This window comes from Schistocerca americana, chromosome 6, assembly GCF_021461395.2.
Source record: "Schistocerca americana isolate TAMUIC-IGC-003095 chromosome 6, iqSchAmer2.1, whole genome shotgun sequence".
Taxonomy (NCBI): domain Eukaryota; kingdom Metazoa; phylum Arthropoda; class Insecta; order Orthoptera; family Acrididae; genus Schistocerca; species Schistocerca americana.
The window spans coordinates 198,693,550-198,716,579 of record NC_060124.1 but is presented as its reverse complement, the minus strand read 5'-3'; the positions used below and the strand labels follow the sequence as shown (position 1 = coordinate 198,716,579).

General features: G+C 41.2%; 1 protein-coding gene across 1 annotated transcript in view; it reads right to left on the bottom strand.

The window, feature by feature from the left end:
• LOC124620049 (E3 ubiquitin-protein ligase Ufd4) overlaps window positions 1-23,030 on the bottom strand; it is a 307,195-nt gene that overhangs the window by 76,893 nt on the left and 207,272 nt on the right. Inside the window, 6 exon segments of the mRNA XM_047146715.1 lie at window positions 12,088-12,241; window positions 12,244-12,287; window positions 12,376-12,442; window positions 12,445-12,611; window positions 14,777-14,987; window positions 19,322-19,521. Coding sequence (XP_047002671.1) covers window positions 12,088-12,241; window positions 12,244-12,287; window positions 12,376-12,442; window positions 12,445-12,611; window positions 14,777-14,987; window positions 19,322-19,521 — 843 coding nt within the window.

Here is a 23,030-nt window from a genome sequence, read left to right as displayed (position 1 = left end):
GGGAGGTAGAGAGAGGGGGGAGGGGGAGGGGGGAGGGAGAGAGGGAATCTTCCAACAATATATCATAAAACAAAATTGCCCTAGATCACAAATACACCTTGGCCATTTTTTAAATCCAAAAACAGAAGCTTAAGACACGTGGCTCTGCAGAAGATTAACAAAGATTAGATGGGAAGATCAGATAATTAATAAGGAGCTGCTGATCCAAAAGGGGAGATGCTGACCCCTTAAAGAAGCATCAGTCTGGTAATCTTGGGGGTAGGTAAAAACTGTAGAGTGAGACCAAGGCCGGATGATTACAGTAAGGAGGTTCAAATGCACGTACACTGAAGTAGTTATGTAGGGATGAAGAGGCTTGCACGGGATATACTAGCATGGAGAGCTGACTCAGACCAGTCTTCAGACTGAAGACAGCAACACTTGCGTCTGAATATAATATTTTCCTTGTTATTACCACAAAGTTTTGAAATTTCTCAAAAAAGTACAAGGTAAATGAAAATTGTTTAAATATGTTGTTCCGACTCTTTGAGGAATTGTTGCATGGTTTTTACAAATTGCTGCCAGTGGCTGGTCATTTGTGAGCTAGTAAACTAAAACTTCCAAGAAGCTTTGAAAAATTAAGAGCTTCATTTATGGTAGATTTTCCTTTATATAACACTGCCAAAACTGCTGGAAACAATTTTCTCAACATTCTTTTTATACCTTTCATTACATACAAGTTTTTATTCAGACACTGGATGAAACCAATTTCATGATGGTACATTAACAAATAATTTTGCTAGAAATTTTAGACTGGACACTTACTTACTAACAAGGAACATCGTGAATAAATACGGATACAAATGCTGAGAAAAGTAGTCTGTCGGACTGGTCATTGGTTATGTAGGTAAAAGGGAGGACTGGATTTTGCATAAACGTGGGCCAGGATTATGTAAGATGGCAGCCAGAACCCAGTATCACACAACACACAAGTAAGTGAGGGTGGACTCAAATGAAACACATGCAAAAAATGAGATCTGAAAAGCTGAGATGTGAAGATGTGATGTTAATGAAAAGAGAAAAGGAAATTAAGGTGAGGACAAAATGGGAACTGTAACAGGGAAGAATAGAAAGAAAGAAGGATAAAGGTTTAATGCCTTGTTGGAAATGAGGTCCTGTTGGAGACGGAGCGTAAGTTTAGATTGGGGAAAGTCAGGAAAGAAATCTGCAGGGTCATTTTCAAAGAATGGTCATGTAATTCACTTTTAAAAATTTAGGGAAAGCAATGAAAGTCTAAATATGGATGGTTAAATGTTGATTAGAACTGTCATCCTCCCGAATGCAAATCCAGTGCCTTGCAACTGTGTCACTTCACTCAATACAAACAGAAATACAACTACAAAAAAGAAACAAGTAGTAATCAGAAAAAAATGACAAATGACCACTGAAAATCTGAAGGGTTGAAAAGACAATGAGAAACAAATGGTTTTTAGGAAGCAGGTAAAGGAACAAGACCAAGATTCAACAGGTGAGATCAGTCTCAAAGGATACAAAGCCACATGCAAACTCTCATGTTATATCGAGCTCAGTATGACAACTTTGAGGAAGAAGATTAGCAAGGCCATGGCATTGTTTCAGAAATCATACTGGCATTTATATTTGATAATTTATGGAAATTATAACAATTTAGATTGTGTGACATCATGCAGTCTAATTTGTTATGGTTTCTGTAAATTATCAAATATAAATGGTTGTTAAATTCTGAAGCACTATATCATGAAACACACAGACATGATTACTATTGACCTACTGAGCATAATTTGCAACACTTTTAAGCATATACATGTATGCAGAGTGGCTATTCATCCTTACTGAAAATGTAATAGGGTTTTACAAATTAGAAAGCTGCATAATGGTATTAGTAATTTTGGGAATGCTGAATGCCCAACTATACAGTCATCAGTGTCCACATAACCATCAGCTGGTATACAACCTGTGTCACCACACACATGCCACATTTGGTGAAATAGCCCTGATCAATTATGGGACAGATTCACAGTGAGAAAACTGCACATAACCATTTTCAACAAGGCTAGTCTGAAGTATAGAATCTTCTAGACAAAAAATTACGCTGATGATGGCATTGTTCTCACTGGGATGCTGTGGAATCAAAGAGTAAGAAAAAATTGTGTTTACCAAAAATGTTGATTGTGTGTAGAGGGAAATTTTTAAATGGAAATAATAACAACTGGTCCATCAATGTACTACTTACACAATGAGGTGTTCAAATAAACACATACCTGTATGCCAGAAATAAATTGATACTGGTGACTATTGTAAAGCAACTAAGCCAAAGAGGCAGTTATAAATTTACTGCAGTCCCAATTGTTTAACGCTGACAGTTTTTGTCATTTCAATAGGAGAGGATAACAGCCTATACTTGTATTCATGTATTGGAAACTTTGACAGATGTTTAAGTCTCCATTGATCTCTCTGTGGCACCACTGGCGGTTCACATTGTCACTCCAGATTTACCAGTCACTCCTGTTGTCCTGCAACCGTTGAGTCGCATTGACACACACACAGCTAACCAACAGCTATGAAGGATCTTCTTCTATTTTGGTTTACACTACAAATCTTAAGAAACCTCTCCAAAAAATTGGTAACCACACAGTAAAGTAACAGCTATGAAGGGTTTCCTTCTATTTTGGTCTACACTGTAAGTCATATGAAATCTGGTGTTCCATTTACACACTGTCAAAGAAATTTTGGTTTCTATGAACTGCACCAAATGGCAACTGTACTTTTTATCATTATGAAGAAAATGTATTTGGAGAGTTGTGCCTGTAAAGTGCAATAAGAGGAAGTTAGTTATATATATATATATATATATATAAAAAAAAAAAAAAAACTGAGCTCGCTGCAATGCAAGGGTGTGGCAAACTGAAAAGTGTCAGTTGATAATTACAAAGAGAATGAATTCTGACAGTTTTCTATAGATCATTATAAATTGTTTTAGTCAGCTGTCAGGGTCATAGGCTTTGAAGAAACTGAAACAGAAGTTTCCTGTTAAATTCATGTACATTCTCTATGACATCTTGCTTAGTTTGTTTATTGGATCATTGGTGAAGCCACCATACTATGGATTTACGGCCTTTGTTTCAGGTCCGCATTCCTATCTGTTGAAACATTTTTTCCTTATGTATAATACATATTTTCATTAAATATTTACCATTTTGAAATTTTCAATAATTTCATTATATTCCATGCGTATGCATAGCCCAAGAAGGTTCTGTAACATTGTGCCTCATGGTCAATTGAAAGTACACCACACAGTGATGGTACTAGAATACCAGGGGGGGGGGGGGGGGGGGGGGGGGGGGGGGAAAAAAAAAAAAAAAACCTAAGGATATTTCATAGACATCATTTGAGTCTACGTACCGTCATGTTCACTCTCTTATGATGTAGTATAAGACCCCTCTGAAAAGTTGTAGACACTACAAGATAATTATGGGTGATTTTAAGGTGACATTAAGGCAAAAGTTAAAGACTACTCAGTGGGAAACATTAGATACGATACCGGAACGATTTGCAAAGAACAACATGTTTGTCCTTAACAAATTCTTCACAAAAAAATAAAAAATCGACTTAGCAAGGACCAAATGAAACTAAAACTAACTTTACTACATTTTATACATGTTATATAGAGCGTGGCAACTCGAACCATCATTAGTATCACAAGTGATTGTAGACTCTCGATAAAGAGTAATTATGAGGGTAACTAGTTTAAACCACAAGCAACAAGTTCAGCATCTTAGAAAATAAATGTTATAAGGGCACTGACATAAGGGGAAATAATTCAACAAAGGTATTATACAAACTGACAAAACAGATGAAGCAGATACAAAGAAAATAACATAAAAGAATATCTCAAATGAAAGGAGACAGCTATTAAGCATTTAAGATGGTAAACAGCACAGACAGAGATTGCATTGTTGCTGGTTCTAAGCGACAGTCACGACACATGCATACATGTGCTTTGCACTTTAAGAAAATGTTTATCCTGCAAATTAGGTCTGTCACTTGTCTATGTAGAATTTGTCATTAACCACCAACATCAGCAATGACAACTCACAACAAACAACTCTACAAACAACTTGCTTCGAACACGCTAAATGCTCGCACTGGCTGTGACATTCACATTGTAGCACTCCAAACAGTCTCCTATTTGTGACTCCAACTACAACAACAAAGAGAAAGCTGTACAAACATTCCAAGGTGTTCAAATTTTAGTGTATGTTAAGAGGTCATAATGAAATTAAGTCAATTCCTCATATAAAGCTGAATGAGACACACAAAGAAATTCCACTACCAAGGAAGAAAAGCCACCTGCAGATAGTGGCATTTCATGAGAAATGGCTAAAGCTGGAGGGATTGGGGAGGGGGAGAAAAAAGAAAATTCAGCCTGTACTCGGTAATACGAGGGTATTTTGGAAAGTGAAGATACACCGTATGCCAGAGGAACAGAAGAGTTTTGACGAGCAAGTTGGCAACACTGGTGTTAACCTTGAACCGTTATCTTTCTCCTCGCGGTCGTTTGGCAGTTGAATGTTGATTCTGGTTGGAGTAGGTCGTGTTAAAAATGGCTGCGCCGATTCAGAATCCCACCAAATGCGAAGTGCGCTCCGTCATACATTTTCTTCATGCAGAAGGTCAGCGATCAGCGGATATTCACAAAGAAATTGTTTCTGTTTATGGGAACATTATGAATCGACAAAATGTAATGAAATGGTGTCGTAATTTCTCTGAAGGTAGAACCGATGTTCATGACGAACAAAGAACAGGTCAGCCATCTGTGATCTTTGATGCCCTTCTTCGGAGAATGGAGGAAGCAATTCGTGCGAATACACACACACATTGAAAGAATTGCATCAGAGTAAACCAAACGTATCAATGACAACTCTTTATGACGTTGTGACTGTCAAGTTAGGGTACAGGAAATTGTGTGCGTGTTGGGTTCCAAAACTGTTAAGGGAAGAACACAAAAAGGAAAAGGATGGGCTTTGCACTCTACTCACTCACACGCTATGCTGAAGCAGGTGATTAGTTCCTTGATCACATTGTGACAGGTGACGAGACGTGGGTTTATCACCACACACCTGAATCCAAGCAACAATCGATGCAATGGTGCCATTCGAATTCACCAGAAGCCAAGAAATGCAAAACGTCGATTTCAGCGAAGAAAGTCATGGCTTTGTTTTTTGGGACAGACAAGGCATTCTGCTGTTGGAATTTATGCCTCCTGGAACGACAATTAATGCTGCTACATATTGCCAGACTTTGAAACGTCTTCGAAGGGCAATTCAAAACAAACAAAGGGGAATGCTGACAAGTGGAGTCCGCTTACTTCATGACAATGCTTGGCCTCACACAGCGCTCGTAACCGAAGCACTATTCAAACAATTCAAATGGGACGTATTGGACCATCCGCCATACAGCCCGGACCTTGCACCCACCGACTTCCATGTCTTCCATTACCTGAAATCACATCTTGGTGGAAAATCATTCCACGACAATGAAGAGATCAAAGATGAAGTTGAAATGTGGTTCCGACAACAAGCGGCAACCTTCTATGACTGTGGAATACAAAAGCTTGTGCACCGACTTAAAAAGTGTTTGGATAACGGAGGTGGTGATGTCAAAAAATAACAAATAATCCAGTTAACAAGATGTAACTGACATTTTCTAAATAAATGTTCTATTTAAGGACTGCGAGCCGTTGTATCTTTAATTTTGAAAATGACCTTGTATATACTTTATTCACAAAAATTATCACAAACAACATAAAAATAAATATATTACATTTTCAATCTGGCAAAAGAACAAGCTGGCTTTAGAGGTGGATATAACACAGCAGACCATTTGCCAGTTGTGAACGAATTTACAGAACAGAACTAGGATATGAATAAACACTTGATTGGGATGCATGGATTTTGTGGCGGCTTTTGAGATGGTCCTAATAATTTTTTCACTAACAGCCCTTAAGGATTAAGGTTTTGATTTAACTTTTGTTTGCATATTGAGGAATATATATATATGTCAATGCCATGGCTTCCATTGCACTACTTCAGGATAATGAGAAATACAGAATTTAAATAGAAACCAGAGACACTATTGCATATCATCGAAACTACTCTCATATCCTTAAATTAGGAAAACAAAGAGGGATGACTGTTCTGTCTGACCCTAACACAGATCACTTTCATCGATGAATGGAGTAACTTGATAAAGCCTGAATAATGTACCTCCTCAAACAACTACTGACGTGTTGAAAACAATCTCAATCTCATACTTTTCAAAAAGATATTTCTGAGAGCAAATCAATGACCTCATTCGTTTGCTAAAAGCAGTAGCAAAATTTGGCTATTCTGTTTTCAATGGCAAACTGTATACCATTGGCCCAACAGTCTGTCAGGCATCTTGGCCAGTATTTTCAGTAATTTGCTGGAAGAAAAATTCTTCAATAATTTTTCAGCTACTGATCTGGGTATTTTGCCATATTCTCAGCACTTAGACAACATTTTGACCACATACAGTGGTTACCAGCAAGATAATTACCATTTGTTTGGAATTTTTAATAGTCATCATGAAAAACTGGCTTCACTTGTGTGTCAGAAAATAATGATTGTCAGCTATGTTACTTGGATCTTAGAACTGCCACAAACAATGAAAGACTTTCCTTGGGTATTTTTCGAAAAGCCACTAATACAGATCAGATTGTGCCTGTTAGTTCAGTGCATCCTCTTTCCCATGACAATGCATTTTTCCATTCAGCCATTCATTGTGCAGTTTCTGTACTTTTGTCACTCAACAAGCTTAATGATGAGATGATAACTATTGCAGTTAATAAAAGTTATGATCCCTTGTCAGTTGAAAATGACTTCCAAGTTAAAACTGAAGCTAAAGTGACTACTCTAGGCTTCACTGCTGCTTCTGACAGCAATGAGCATAAAAAAAAGTTTATGTGATTACATTTTTAGGCCCTATTTCTTATTGAATTCATTGTCTTCTACATAAAAAATACACATGAAAAGCAGCTTTTTCTACTAACAATAACTAGTAGAAAAATCTTATTCACTATCTGAAGTCCACAGTTGCTTCCATATGCAGTTCAGAATATACAGAATCACTAGTGATATGTGTTGCGTTTATTATATAGAACGAACTGGAAGATCTTTCAATGTCAGATATAAGAAACATTTACTGGGAAAAAGTGGTACTGACATACATAATTCCACTTTAGCTGATCACATGTTAATTTCCGGTTACAAATTGAAAAGTGTTTAAGAAATTTCCATTTTACACAAGGAAAAGAAAGGTCACAGGCGCAATGTACTCCAAGAGCTGGAGATTTTCAAGCATATTTCTAAGAACAATGGCCTCATCCTCAACAAACAGTTACAATTACATAACAAAAACTTTTTCAATGGCTTTAATCCACTACTCGCAAATTTTTGATACCTTTAATTTTTTACTACATTTTCTTGCCTCTAATTCAGAAACATCTCCTTCAAATCTCGTATAATGTGCACTACCAAAATTTCCTTCATGCAGGTATTTTTAGACTGTGCAGCTGTTTGTGTAAATATTCTACAATACACTGTAGTTTACATAATAGGAATTTCAGTAAAGCCTAATAGATGACTCTTAGTTTTACTTCACTTACTTGACTACTTTGTATTTTTCAAAAATACATTAAGCTCTCATCTATTTTTTTATAATTAACAGTTGTTTAATTTGTTTATTTCTGTTATACTATCTCCAATGGGCCTACGTCACTGTCAGTGCCTGTGTCCGCAACTTGTGTCTTTTTTTCAAAGCAGCAATGTAAGCCACTGGGCTGCTAGGTCTGATGATATTCCTTGCAAGGGGTACGTACCAAAGGCTGGAACATTTTTAACTTTTGACCTGAGTGCACGACCGCTCTAAACTTTGACTACTGCCTTCTCGTAATGTAACTTTGCAGTAGTAAACTTTCTACGTTAAGACATTTTTCGTCTTTGTTAATGTTTCTGTCAAACTTATTTTTCTATGTATTATTTTATAATGCTTTTAAATTTTCATTCTGATGATGATAACCTCAGAGGTGTCGATAACTACGTAAATGTATTAAACAATTATTTGCAACCTGCTGTGTTATTTTCCATTGAAACTTATATGGTTGCTGAAAGACAGCCAGTTCAAAACTGTAAGTTGATAAAGTAAGTTTGAAAGTAAGTTTGGAAGTATGTTTGAAGATCAACTATAATAAGATTAAAATACTGTATAACCAATATATTTAAGGGGAGTTGGGGGGGAAAAAGAATTTCGGATTTTTATTTCATTACAAAATTTGCAATTTTCCAAATAAAATTATATATCACCTAAAAACTCACATGGGAAGTATTTTTTTTTAATATAATCTACACCCATTGGGGATGTTAAAATTTTTACGTGCATTACTTCAAAATCTAATAAAATTGGTAATTTTTTGTTTGTAAGGCAATGGATTGCTGCGTTATAAAGGTTAAATTACGTGTTTGTATTGGTAGCACTGTCAAAAACATTAACTTTTCATTTCATAGTATAAACATGAGTTGTACGTCAAATATTAATTTTTTTTTAATTCGAGGAAAAGTGACGAATAGATTGGTAAATGTCTCAAAAAGTAAAGTATGATGCCAAAACGAAGTGTTTTTAAGAAACGTGGGTTTCATTGTAACAGATTTTCGAATAAAGGGAAATACTGTGTTTGACATGTGGTGTGTGAAGTTACAGACAACAAAATACAGGAAAACTCATCAGTATCTAAAGAAACACCCATTAGTGCTTCGAAGATTAAAATAAAACGTTGTGATACACAGTTTTCTCAAAACCAAAGTGATGTAAACGGTAGGTTAGGTTATATTCTGACAGATTTACACATCCTAACAAGGATGTTAGGTAAATGTGTGTGTTGTAAAATATGTGGAGGGCTAGTTAGTTTACATGAAGACACTGAGGTATCAAATGGACTAGCCAGGGAACTTATCATTAATTGTGCTATTTGTAAATATATACATTCCTTTTGGAATTCTGGTAAATGTAAAGATAATTATTTTGAAGTAAATGGTAGGTGGTTTTATGGATTGAGAGCTATTGGCAAAGGACACACTACAGCAGAAACAATGTGTGCCGTGATGAATATGCCACGCCCACCATGTAAAAATCGACAAGTATGCAGGATTTATTGGAGCTGCTGTGGAACCTGTTGCATGTGAGTCAATGATGGGCACTGCAAACGAAGCTAATGAAGCAAGTGATGGTGTGACTGACATACCAGTAGCTTTTGATGGCATTTGACAGAAGTGCAGCTACAGTTCTAAGAATTCTGTTGCTACGGTGACCAGCGTGGATACTTCCAGATTTTAACCAAACATTGTCATGAGTGTAAATAAGTGAAAGAAGAATGGCGTTTCTGTGATAGAAATTATGGAGGAACAAGTGGTGATATGGAGGGCTCTGCAGCTATCGAAATTTTTAGTCGATCTGAGAACGAAAGGGGAGTGTATTACACTAAGTTCTTAGGTGACAGAGACTCAAAAGCATACAACAGTGTAGTAGCCACTCAGCCTTAAGGTGAGAAGATTATTACAAAACTGGAATGTGTTGGTCATGGCCAGAAGAGGATGGGCACCAGGTTGAGGAAGTTGAAACAAAGTTTGAGAGACAAGAAATTTTCTGATGGTAAAACCATACGACACAGGCTGACAGACAAAACGATTGAAGAACTACAGCAGTGTTATGGAATGGCCATTAGAAATAAAACTGAGGATTTCTTGAAAATGAAGCAGGCAGTATGGGCTACCTTCTTCCACAGACTGTCAACTTATGAAGAAACAGTACACCATGTTTTCCCTCCTGGACCTGATTCATGGTGCAATTACCACAATGCCCAGTACTCAAACAGTACATACAGCCATAAACATTCAATCCCAGCAGCAGCCTTGGATATCATAAAACCTATTAACAGATACCTGGCAAATCCTGAATTACTGAAGAAGTGTGTGCATCCCAATGAGTTGTTCAATAATCTTATATGGACTCGCTTACCAAAAAATGTATTTGCTGGAATGAGGACACTAAAGTGGGGGGGTCAGTAATGCTGTTATTGCTTTTAATGATGGCAACATTGGTAGGGTGGAAGTGCTACAGCATATGGGAATTAATCCTGGAGCAAACTGAGTCAGAGAATTTGAAGAGATGGACAAGGTTTGCACTGATAAAGCAGAGTATGCAGCACAGTTTGCCACTATGAAGTCCAGAAAGAAGAAAAAACTTAGAAAAAGATGAAGAGGATGATATACGGTATGGTGCAGGGTGCTTCTGAGTGACTAAAAATAAAAACCACTGCGAGTAGAGTATTCATATTTTCAGACAGTAAGAACATACACATCCTGCGTCTACTGAACTAAAACAAGAACATAATGTTATGTATAATTACAATTGTTTAGGATTACGTACTAAAAAGTACACAAAATTTTAACCATGTAATTAAAAAAATTGTATTTCCAAAACCAGTGGCTGAAATGCAATTACTGTAGTTCAGTAGACTCTGAAAATACAGTTTAATGTCCTACAAAAGTTTCATGTCAATGGCTACAGTGGATCCTGAAATACAGGGAAGCCAAATCACTAAATTTAACATTGTCGGGGTAAGGCGTTCCAACTCCCCTTAAAAGAAAGCAGTTCAAATCAACAAAGAAATCATAGAAACAGTATGGAGCGCAAAAGAAATTACCAGAAGAGTAAACATGGCATAGAGTCCTTTTGGTCAACTACATACGTGTTTCAAAACTAAGATTCCCAAATGTCTTAAAATAAAAGTTTGCAATTAGTGTATACTACCAGATTTGAATAATGTCAAAGAGACTAGAATTTTTAATGCAAAAATCATCAAACATGTGAGAGGTGGCCAGCAAGAATGTAAAGACGCATCTTGATAATTACTATGAGACACAGGTAAATGGTTGGTAGAGGGAACTAGAAAGTTCTGTGCTGATTCACAAGAGATGAGTGAAGGCCATGACAACTTGGTGGAATTCGCAGTCGGTGGATTACATTAGAAAACGCCCAGGAGATACAATGATGCCTATATCTGAAGATGGTAATGGCAGAAAAATTTCTAGAGGTGGTCTTTTGTGAGCACTGAAGTTTAGTGGGAGCTGCTGCAGCCACTGATGATGATGAAGATGATGATGATGATGATGATGATGATAAAAACCCATCCCACTGTTTCTCACATAATACGAAAGCATGTTTACTTTGTTTACACACACCACCACTCTGCGTGTGCATGCACACACGTGCACCCTACAGTAGTACACACGCACACATGGGCAGGGTCACTCTGGGATTTGTGGCTCGTAACATGAACTCTTCAAAGAAATGATAGTGTTTAAACTGGCAAACACTAGACAGGAAAAAAATTTGCACTCTGATTACACTTCCTTGTCCACTGTAAAGGAAGGTAACTAGGCTGACAGGCTTCTTTAATGCACACCTCTTTATTTAGTGGTCCTTACAGAAGTTTAGAGCTGTTCCCTGTAACCTATTACTAACTTATTTACTACTTATGCATACCCTAAACGTTTTGCTACATATGTTTTAAAGAAAATAAAATATATTTTTTTTTTACCGCAACTCTGCCAATTTTGTAGTGTCACGTTACATGACAGTAACACTGATTGTAACATCGGGGGGGGGGGTCCTTTAAAATGTTATTAGCTTATTATCTTGCTCCTATGTAGTAGGGTAGTACACTTCTTAACGTTCAAAATAATCAAACTTTGTGAGGAAACTATAATCAGAATCAGGCTGCAGCAGCCATCTTGTTGTACTTATGACATTACAATTATTCGTTTCTGAATGTGAACTAGAGAGAGAGAGAGAGAGAGAGAGAGGAGAGAGAGAGAGAGAGAGGGAGGCGGGGGGGGGGGGGTTGAAATTGGGTTAGGTGTGAGGTGAGGGGGAGGGAGACTCACTAAGAGGCATTCAACTGAAAATACAAGGGATTCCCCTAAATATTACGCACCGTCACTTGTGACTGATGTTGACTGCTGCTGTTGCTGTTGCTGTTGTGAAGATGGAATCTTTGCAACCACCTGCAAACTGATTTAATCCGTATTCCCAGACCTTTCTCTTCACTGCTAGTACTATCTGTGCTTTTCTCCACCAGATCCAGAAAACACTAATGCGTACTGATGGAGCCAATGCAGATGCCATTAGCCCTGCTACAAATACAATTATGTTACTTTATTTATTCACTGTAAATACTGCCAAATGTTGTAGAAAATTTTTTAACACTTTAAAGCATACCAATTGATACAGGCGGCTGCTGAGTAGAACCAAGCAATGAAGATGGCAACAATTCTCCAGAGGAGAAAAACTGTTTGTGTTGTTACGCAGCAAATCTGCACCTTCACGCATTTTGTCCAGTACGTCAGCAGCTTCTGCTGCCAGAGCAGGCTTTTGATCTCGATGATTTTGATCGTCCTTGACCCTGTTCATTCCAACCCTTATTATCTTCACTTGCCTGTCGTCGAAGCTGTCCACTTCCTAAAAAATTTCAATAGAATGCACATTTTCAGACTCATGAATTGGTATGTTAGAAATGCAATATCATTTATCACAATTTACCAACAAGATATTCATTATATATATATATAATATATATATACACACTTTTATTCTGACGAGCACTTTTTAACTCTAATGTCTACTGAACATACCACTAGCAACATCTGGAACTATTATACACTTATTTCCTCCTCTCCACCCCCCCCCCCCCCCCCCCCCCCCCCCCCCCGCAATTGTCATTCTATAATTTTGTCATTTATATTCTGAAGATCACTAGTATCAGTTGTTTAATATGGGGAGTTGTTATCAACTTTTGGTTATTGGTTACTAGACTGCGCCATATAGGAGTATGATCTTGAATGTTTCTGTTCAAGTGTGTGCGTGCGTTGTGCGTGCGTGCGTGCGTGTGTGTGTGTGTGTGGTGTGTGTGTGTGTGTGTGTCTGTGTGTGTGTGTGCTGCGGCGCGCAAGTGCGCACACACGCACAGGCATGACCAAGCGAGGGAGAGGGAGGGGGAAGGGAGAGGGAGGGGGGAAAGGGGGGCCGGAGAGGGTGGAAAGGGGGACGGAGAGGGTGGGAAGGGGGACGGAAGAGGGGGGGAAGGGGGACGGAGAGGGGGGGAAGGGGGAACGGAGAGGGGGGGAAGGGGGACGGAGAGGGGGGTAAGGGGGACGGAGAGGGGGGAGGAAGGGGGACGGAGAGGGGGGGGGGAAGGGGGACGGAGAGAGGGGGGAAGGGGACGGAGAGGGGGGGAAGGGGGACGGAGAGGGGGGAAGGAAGGGGGACGGAGAGGGGGGAAGGAAGGGGGACGGAGAGGGGGGAAGGAAGAGAGAGAGGGGGGGGGAAGGAAGAGAGAGAGAGGGGGGAAGGAAGAGAGAGAGAGGGGGGAAGGAAGAGAGAGAGAGGGGGGGAAGGAAAGAGAGAGAGAGGGGGGGGAAGGAAGAGAGAGAGAGGGGGGGAAGGAAGAGAGAGAGAGGGGGGGAAGGAAGAGAGAGAGGGGGGGAAGGAAGAGAGAGAGAGGGGGGGGAAGAGAGAGAGAGGGGGGGAAGGAAGAGAGAGAGAGGGGGGGGGGAAGGAAGAGAGAGAGAGGGGGGGAAGGAAGAGAGAGAGAGGGGGGGAAGGAAGAGAGAGAGAGGGGGGGAAGGAAGAGAGAGAGAGAGGGGGGGAGGAAGAGAGAGAGGGGGGGGGAAGGAAGAGAGAGAGGGGGGGGTGGAAGAGAGAGAGGGGGTGGAAGGGAGAGAGAGGGGGTGGAAGGGAGAGAGAGGGGGTGGAAGGGAGAGAGAGGGGGTGGAAGGAGAGAGAGGGGGTGGGAAGGGGAGAGAGAGGGGGTGGAAGGGAGAGAGAGGGGGTGGAAGGGAGAGAGAGGGGGTGGAAGGGATGAGAGGGGGTGGAAGGGAGAGAGAGGGGGTGGAAGGGAGAGAGAGGGGGTGGAAGGGAGAGAGAGGGGGTGGAAGGGAGAGAGAGGGGGTGGAAGGGAGAGAGGGGGTGGAAGGGAGAGAGAGGGGGTGGAAGGGAGAGAGAGGGGGTGGAAGGGAGAGAGAGGGGGTGGAAGGAGAGAGAGGGGGGTGGAAGGGAGAGAGAGGGGGTGGAAGGGAGAGAGAGGGGGTGGAAGGGAGAGAGAGGGGGTGGAAGGGAGAGAGAGGGGGTGGAAGGGAGAGAGAGGGGGTGGAAGGGAGAGAGAGGGGGTGGAAGGGAGAGAGAGGGGGTGGAAGGGAGAGAGAGGGGGGGAGGAGAGTGAGGGGGAGGAGGATGAGAGGGGGAGGAGGGAGTGAGGGGGAGGAGGGAGAGAGAGGGGGGATGAGGGAGAGAGAGGGGGGATGAGGGAGAGAGAGGGGGGAGGAGGGAGAGAGAGGGGGGAGGAGGGAGAGAGAGGGGGGAGGGAGGGATAGGGGGGGAGGAGGGATAGGCGGGAGGAGGGATAGGGGGGAGGAGGGATAGGGGGGAGGAGGGATAGGGGGGAGGAGGGATAGGGAGGAGGAGGGATAGGGGGGAGGAGGGATAGGGAGGAGGAGGGATAGGGGGTAGGAAGAGAGGGGGTAGGAAGAGAGGGGGTAGGAAGAGAGGGGGTAGGAAGAGAGGGGGTAGGAAGAGAGGGAGGGGTAGAGAGGGGGGGGCACACCAAGGAGCTATAACTATGTACCTGAGCCACTCTCACCAAGAGCCAGTGTCTCAACGATGGTAGCCAGATCACCAGAAGCGATGGCTGACAGGTCAGAATGCGGTTCCCTCAAAGCGTGCACCACTACAGATAGTTCGCCTTGCGGTTGTAACTGGGCTTCTCCAGCTACTGCCACAATTGCTTCCGCTCGAGCAACAGTGAGTACGCTCTCTGCTATTGCCTCAGCTGCTTGCTATCAACCAAAAGATTTTCATAAAACTTTTGATTTAAAAGAAAAAAAATTGTATACAAAATATTGAGCAACATTTATTACTGAAATCAACTTTTGATTTCAAATAAGGAAAAAAAATTATACTAAATATTCAGCTATGTTTATTACTAAAATCAAAGTGATGCAGCAATAAAATTAAACACAAAAGAAGAGAATGTATGTAACAGCTGTAAAATTATGCAAGGTAAGTGCCTAATTATTTGTCACATTTCGAAGCAATTCCTGTTTTACAATTTCAGGTCAATTTACTGTTTGTTTACTTTTACAATCAGCTGAAGATTTTGATTTCTCTCTCTTTCCCCTTAGTACATGCAAAAATTTACATAAACACTGTCTGCAGAAACCAAGTTAACACTCAGTGGGGTGGGTGATGGGAGCAACCATAAAGTCATTTCCCACTTACAACTGCTCTCATCAGCCACCACGCTAAGTGTCAACTTTTGTGCAAACACTACAGCTATTGTACCTGTCTACAGCAAGAAATGTTATACAGGGTGATTCAAAAAGAATACCACAACTTTAAAAATGTGTATTTAATGAAAGAAACATAATATAACCTTCTGTTATACATCATTACAAAGAGTATTTAAAAAGGTTTTTTTTTTCACTCAAAAACAAGTTCAGAGACGTTCAATATGGCCCCCTCCAGACACTCGAGCAATATCAACCTGATACTCCAACTCTTTCCACACTCTCTGTAGCATATCAGGCGTAACAGTTTGGATAGCTGCTGTTATTTCTCGTTTCAAATCATCAATGGTGGCTGGGAGAGGTGGCCGAAACACCATATCCTTAACATACCCCCATAAGAAAAAATCGCAGGGGGTAAGATCAGGGCATCTTGGCGGCCAGTGATGACGTGCTCTGTCACGGGCTACCTGGCGACCGATCCATCGCCTCGGGTAGTTGACGTTCAGGTAGTTACGGACAGATAAGTGCCAATATGGTGGTGCTCCATCCTGCTGAAATATGAATTGTTGTGCTTCTTGTTCGAGCTGAGGGAACAGCCAATTCTCTAACATCTCCAGATACTGTAGTCCAGATACTGTAGTCCAGTTACAGTAGCACCTTCGAAGAAAAAGGGACCAAAAACTTTATTGGCTGAAATGGCGAACAAATGTACAACTAAATGAAACTTTATAGCTCCCTTAATTCGCCGACAGATAGTGCTTAGCTCTGCCTTTTGTCGTTGCAGAGTTTTAAATTCCTAAAGTTGTGGTATTCTTTTTGAATCACCCAGTATATTTCTTATCTTAACCAGCATATCATCACCTCTCTGTGACAACAACACAATATGTTGCAATAAGATATAACATTACTCTTGAATAATGAATTTTATTTCCTTCCATGCATGTACCTTATTTATTTTCTTATTGTATATGGCCAGTGTCAAAATTGTGTAAATTTAATTAAAGAAAATATAAGAAATGAATCTTAACTGTAGAGTCAACGATAGTCAGAAAAGATAATAAAAATTCTTTAGAGTAAGTATGCAAAGCAGCAAGCATATGTGATGTAATGCAGCTGTGTATGAGAAATGGTGCAAGAGAGTGTTGCTACAGTTTAACAGTGCCTCCACGACAGTACGTGCAAACGGCGATAGAAGCGCTCCGCAACTCGGCTGAGTGCGCGAGCGCCATCTAGCTACGAACGGCACCAGCCGCATGTCATAGCACGGCAGTCGAATAAGAGATACTGAGTTGTTATGATGTAAACAGCTATTGTTTCTAAGTGAGTGTGTTTGAATATCCAAGCAATTATTGGTGATTAAAGGCTATAACACTAACACTGAGTGTGAATTTAAGTGTTAGCATGTCTTTCTCAGATGTATTAGTCCTGAGCATAGCCTTGTCTAGAACTGAAACATGGGCAATAAACAGTTTAGACCACTAGAGAATCGAAGCTTTCAGAAAGTGATGCTGCAGAAGAAAGCTGAAGATGCAACAAATAATAATGGATACAATAAATAATTAACGAGGAAGTACAGAATCAAATTGAGCAAAACAAAATTTTTTGGCACAGGTTGATTAAAAGAAGGGATCAGTCGATAGGACAGCTCTAGAGGCATCAAAGATGAAACATTTGATAATGTAAGGAAACATAGAAGTTAGAAATTGTAATGAGAGCCCAACACTTGAGTAGAGTAAGCAGTTTCAAATGGACACTGGCTGCAGCAGTTATATAAAGATGAAGCAGCATACACACAATACACTTCTGTGAAGCGATCTACATCTACATCTACATTTATACTCCGCAAGCCACCCAACGGTGTGTGGCGGAGGGCACTTTACGTGCCACTGTCATTACCTCCCTTTCCTGTTCCAGTCGCGTATGGTTCGCGGGAAGAACCACTGTCTGAAAGCCTCCGTGCCCGCTCTAATCTCTCTAATTTTACATTCGTGATCTCCTCGGGAGGTATAAGTAGGGGGAAGCAATATATTCGATACCTCATCCAGAAACGCACCCTCTCGAAACCTGGCGAGCAAGCTACACCGCGATGCAGATCGCCTCTCTTGCAGAGTCTGCCACGTGAGTTTGTTAAACATCTCCGTAACGCTATCACGGTTACCAAATAACCCCGTGACGAAACGCGCCGCTCTTCTTTGGATCTTCTCTATCTCCTCCGTCAACCCGATCTGGTACGGATCCCACACTGATGAGCAATACTCAAGTATAGGTCGAACGAGTGTTTTGTAAGCCACCTCCTTTGGTGATGCACTACATTTTCTAAGGACTCTCCCAATGAATCTCAACCTGGTACCCGCCTTACCAACAATTAATTTTATATGATCATTCCACTTCAAATCGTTCCATACGCATACTCTCAGGTATTTTACAGAAGTAACTGCTACCAGTGTCTGTTCCGCTATCATATAATGATAGAATAAGGGATCCTTCTTTCTATGTATTCGCAATACATTACATTTGTCTACGTTAAGGGTCAGTTGCCACTCCCTGCACCAAGTGCCTATCCGCTGCAGATCTTCCTGCATTTCGCTGCAATTTCTCTGTATACTACAGCATCATCCGCGAAAAGCCGCATGGGACTTCCGACACTATCTACTAGGTCATTTATATATATTGTGAAAAGCAATGGTCCCATAACACTCCCCTGTGGCACGCCAGAGGTTACATTAACGTCTGTAGACATCTCTCCATTGATAACAACATGCTGTGTTCTGTTTGCTAAAAACTCTTCAATCCAGCCACACAGCTGGTCTGATATTTCGTAGGCTCTTACTTTGTTCATCAGGCGACAGTGCGGAACTGTATCGAACGCCTTCCAGAAGTCAAGAAAAATAGCATCTACCTGGGAGCCTGTATCTAATATTTTCTGGGTCTCATGAACAAATAAAGCGAGTTGGGTCTCACACGATTGCTGTTTCCGGAATCCATGTTGATTCCTACATAGTAGATTCTGGGTTTCCAAAACAAAAACATGTTCTAAAATTCTACAACAGATCGACGTCAGAGATATAGGTCTATAGTTTTGCGCATCTGCTCGACGACTCTTCTTGAAGACTGGGACTACCTGTGCTCTTTTCCAATCATTTGGAACCTTCCGTTCCTCTACAGACTTGCGGTACACGGCTGTTAGAAGGGGGGCAAGTTCTTTCGCGTGCTCTGTGTAGAATCGAATTGGTATCCCATCAGGTCCAGTGGACTTTCCTCTGTTGAGTGATTCCAGTTGCTTTTCTATTCCTTGGACAGTCTTTGGACTGAAGACCATAATAAAACCAACAAGGTCACTTTTCTCTTGAAATCAATACTCTACCTCTTTTTTTAGTTACATATCTATCCATCTACTTTTCAGCATTCTTCTGTTAACACCACATTTAAAAATATTCTTTTCTCTTCTTATGTACAAGGTTATTATGTATTCCGGACAAATAACTTTACAATATACTTCCTAAAACTTGAATTTATATTTGATGTTAACATATCTAGCATCTCCTTTCTTTTGGCAGTATACAATTTATACCATATTTATTTTGCTGTCATTAGTAATTTAGCTGCCAATATTTTTATAGGCATGATTAAAATTGGTGTCTTAAATTTTGTAGTAGTGTGCATTACTATTACCTTTCATTACTGTCTCTTTACATACCATATTTTCCGTGAACCTGCAGTAAAAGAATACAAGAGGAAGAAATAAACTGTGGAAGGATATTCATGCAAACACCTCCCCCTCAGAGAGGCAGTATGGTGGGGACAGCGGTACACATTAAAAATGACAGAAAGAATGATAGGACCTTAAAATGTGTATAGAATACATAACTAGAACAAAAGGTTACCTTTGCTGCAAGATTATCAGCTGATGCAGCTTGTTCTGTGCTTGCAACGGATGCCCGTGCTGCACCAACCTCAGTAGCGTCAGGCAGGCTCGGAGTCGAACTAGATTTGCGGCTTGCAAGAACACTGCTGCTTCCGTTCTTTCCACTGGCCTTACTGCTGCTTGTTTGCTGGGTTGTACCACTGCTTGGTGTTGCTGTAGCTGCCAAATACCAAGTTAAACATCTACACACACTGTAAGAGAATTTACAGGGGGCAGGTGTGGGCACAGAGGGAAAAGCGGCTCGAGGGGTATTGGGGGAAGAGGGGTATCGGGGGTGTGTGGGAGGAGGGGTATCGGGGGTGTGTGGAAGGAGGGAGGAGGGGTATCGGGGGTGTGTGGGAGGAGGGAGGAGGGGTATCGGGGGTGTGTGGGAGGAGGGAGGAGGGGTATCGGGGGTGTGTGGGAGGAGGGAGGAGGGGTATCGGGGGTGTGTGGGAGGAGGGGTATCGGGGGTGTGTGGGAGGAGGGGTATCGGGGGTGTGTGGGAGGAGGGAGGAGGGGTATCGGGGGTGTGTGGGAGGAGGGAGGAGGGGTATCGGGGGTGTGTGGGAGGAGGGAAGAGGGGTATCGGGGGGTGTGTGGGAGGAGGGAAGAGGGGTATCGGGGGTGTGTGGGAGGAGGGAAGAGGGGTATCGGGGGTGTGTGGGAGGAGGGAAGAAGGGTAACGGGGGTGTGTGGGAGGAGGGAAGAGGGGTAACGGGGGTGTGTGGGAGGAGGGAAGAGGGGTAACGGGGGTGTGTGGGAGGAGGGAAGAGGGGTAACGGGGGTGTGTGGGAGGAGGGAAGAGGGGTAACGGGGGTGTGTGGGAGGAGGGAAGAGGGGTAACGGGGGTGTGTGGGAGGAGGGAAGAGGGGTAACGGGGGTGTGTGGGAGGAGGGAAGAGGGGTAACGGGGGTGTGTGGGAGGAGGGAAGAGGGGTAACGGGGGTGTGTGGGAGGGGGGAAGAGGGGTAACGGGGGTGTGTGGGAGGAGGGAAGAGGGGTAACGGGGGTGTGTGGGAGGAGGGAAGAGGGGTAACGGGGGTGTGTGGGAGGAGGGAAGAGGGGTAATGGGGGTGTGTGGGAGGAGGGAAGAGGGGTAATGGGGGTGTGTGGGAGGAGGGAAGAGGGGTAACGGGGGTGTGTGGGAGGAGGGAAGAGGGGTAACGGGGGTGTGTGGGAGGAGGGAAGAGGGGTAACGGGGGTGTGTGGGAGGAGGGAAGAGGGGGTAACGGGGGGTGTGTGGGAGGAGGGAAGAGGGGTAACGGGGGTGTGTGGGAGGAGGGAAGAGGGGTAACGGGGGTGTGTGGGAGGAGGGAAGAGGGGTTGCTGGAGAGACATTCAGCCATTAAAAGCAATAATTACCATATTCTAGTGATTCAACAGGTGAATCTTCTTACCCTCTACTGCAATCAGTTAATGATGTAGTTACTGTAGGTGCCTCAAGTGGCATTATTTTATTACTATGCATCTAAAGGAAAAACAAGTTGTGGTTGCATGCTGCTTTTGGCTGAATCATTCCATAATCACCCTGATTTCATTATCCACATGATGACATGAACACCTGAATTATTGATACTGAAGAACTTTTCTTTATCTACTTCTACTTTTCTTTTATTTAACTGAATACTACACAAAAATAAATTATGACAGCCATACCCCCCCCACCAAAGCGTGCACTCTATACATAAACCACTACTGACTATAAACACACTGAACAGGAAAATCTCTTAAGACATAACAGGAAATAATGCCCCATTTATTTAACTTTGGTTGTTGTATTACAGTGTTTTTTTCCAGTAATGAAAAGAATTCATTGTATCGATCAGCAATTAAAGAATTTATTAATAAGGGCAATATATTTAGTAACAACTATAAGAATTTGAAGCTAGATTATAAGATCTATGTTTTTCCAACCAGAAGTAATATGCCATCTGTATTTATTTCCTTCTGTTACTGGGTGATGTAAATATTTCCTAGAAAATTTAAGCTGTTCGAGATAACTGCAACTACATGAAGTTGGTTTCAGACTAATGTTGTTATTTGTTAAATAAAATAGACTTTGAATCCTTAATAACTAAATGATGGGGATTTGTGCAACCAGAAAAAAAGTTCCTGTGACATTTACAAATTGGAGTATAATGAAATACAAAGAGATATCAAATATTACTGCAGAACAGTTTGAATTATTTGTATATTCTAACCAAAAGAATCTAGCAATTCCAAACAGAAAGTTCAAAGTTTGTATAGTGTGACAGTTATTGAACGATATTGAAAAAAAAAGTAAATTAGTTACAAACTACAGTGTGCATGCACTTTATTCAACAAGTAAACGTGACTACAGATATTCAAATTTAGGTTATTACACGTTCGATATGCACGTCGTCATGACAAAACCATAATCCAATGAAGTGTCAGAACACTGATACTGTCGATGACCTGAATAGCTGTTTTCAGCTCAGCAATGATTTTGGGGTTTTTGTTTTACACTTTTGTCTTTAATATGGCCCCACAAAAATAAGCAGCATGTGCTCAGGTATGGAGAATATGGCTAATTGAGGACGATACCACTGACCTCTGGGTACCCCAGAGTCAGAATGCGGTCCCCAGAGTGCTCCTCCTGGACATCAAATACTCTCCTGCTTTGATGGGGTGGAGTCCCGTCTTGCTTGAACCACATATTGTCGAAATCAGGATTACTTTAAATAATGGAGATGAAATCATCTTCCAAAACCTTCACATACTATTCGGTAGTTACCATGCCATCAAGGAATATCGAGCCAATTATTCTGTGACTGAACATTGCACACCACACAGTCACCCGTTGGGAGTGAAACAACTTCTCGATCGCAAAATGTGGATCCTCAGTTCCATTGACCTTATTGCAATATCTCTACAATGTGTCTTCCTGCAGATGAGGACGTATTAACTGCTTACTGAATTTAGCAATCAATTCTTCAAAAAGTGTCCTTATTACTGTACTCTTTTTAGTTACCTGTGTTCCCAATGAGAATCTGCTACTATTTTCTCGAATTTGATTTTTCTTTTCAATACACCTGTTTATCCTCCATTGCCCTCTTCCGCACCATGTTCACATTTACCGTATCACACCATGTGAGACAATTACTAACTGTTTCACACCGCTCCGGTTATGATCAAGGAGTGGTGGGAAGGAACTGCATGCGTAGAGATGAATTGAAGACACCAAAAATTCAGTTTGTAAACTTAGTTGAAATTATGCCTATCCAACGTGTAAACCACCAGGTTTTGATCCACTTCATTTTCATTTTCATTACTTTAACTTCCAAGTATTAACATCTGAGGGGCAATACAGCTAAATTATCAGTTTGCAACAGTTTGTATGGTTCATTTGCTGATCTACAACACATTTTCTGAAAACTGCTGATTAACTTTACATGACACATCAATAATATTGGCTTTATAATACTCTTAACATCTATCAAACTTTTGCCAACGATAAAACTCAATCTCCTGACAATGTTCAATATTAAAGACCCATTTTTAACATACAAATAGCAATTTAGCTTCTGCAATAAGAGCATACACTAAGACCACTAAAAGTCAAAAGTCACAAAGTGAAAGAGTTTTTTCTTGATACTTTCAACACTGATGACAGAGGCTGCAGTTAAAAATGCGGTAATGACTCTTTTGTTCTAATCTCTGGTGTGT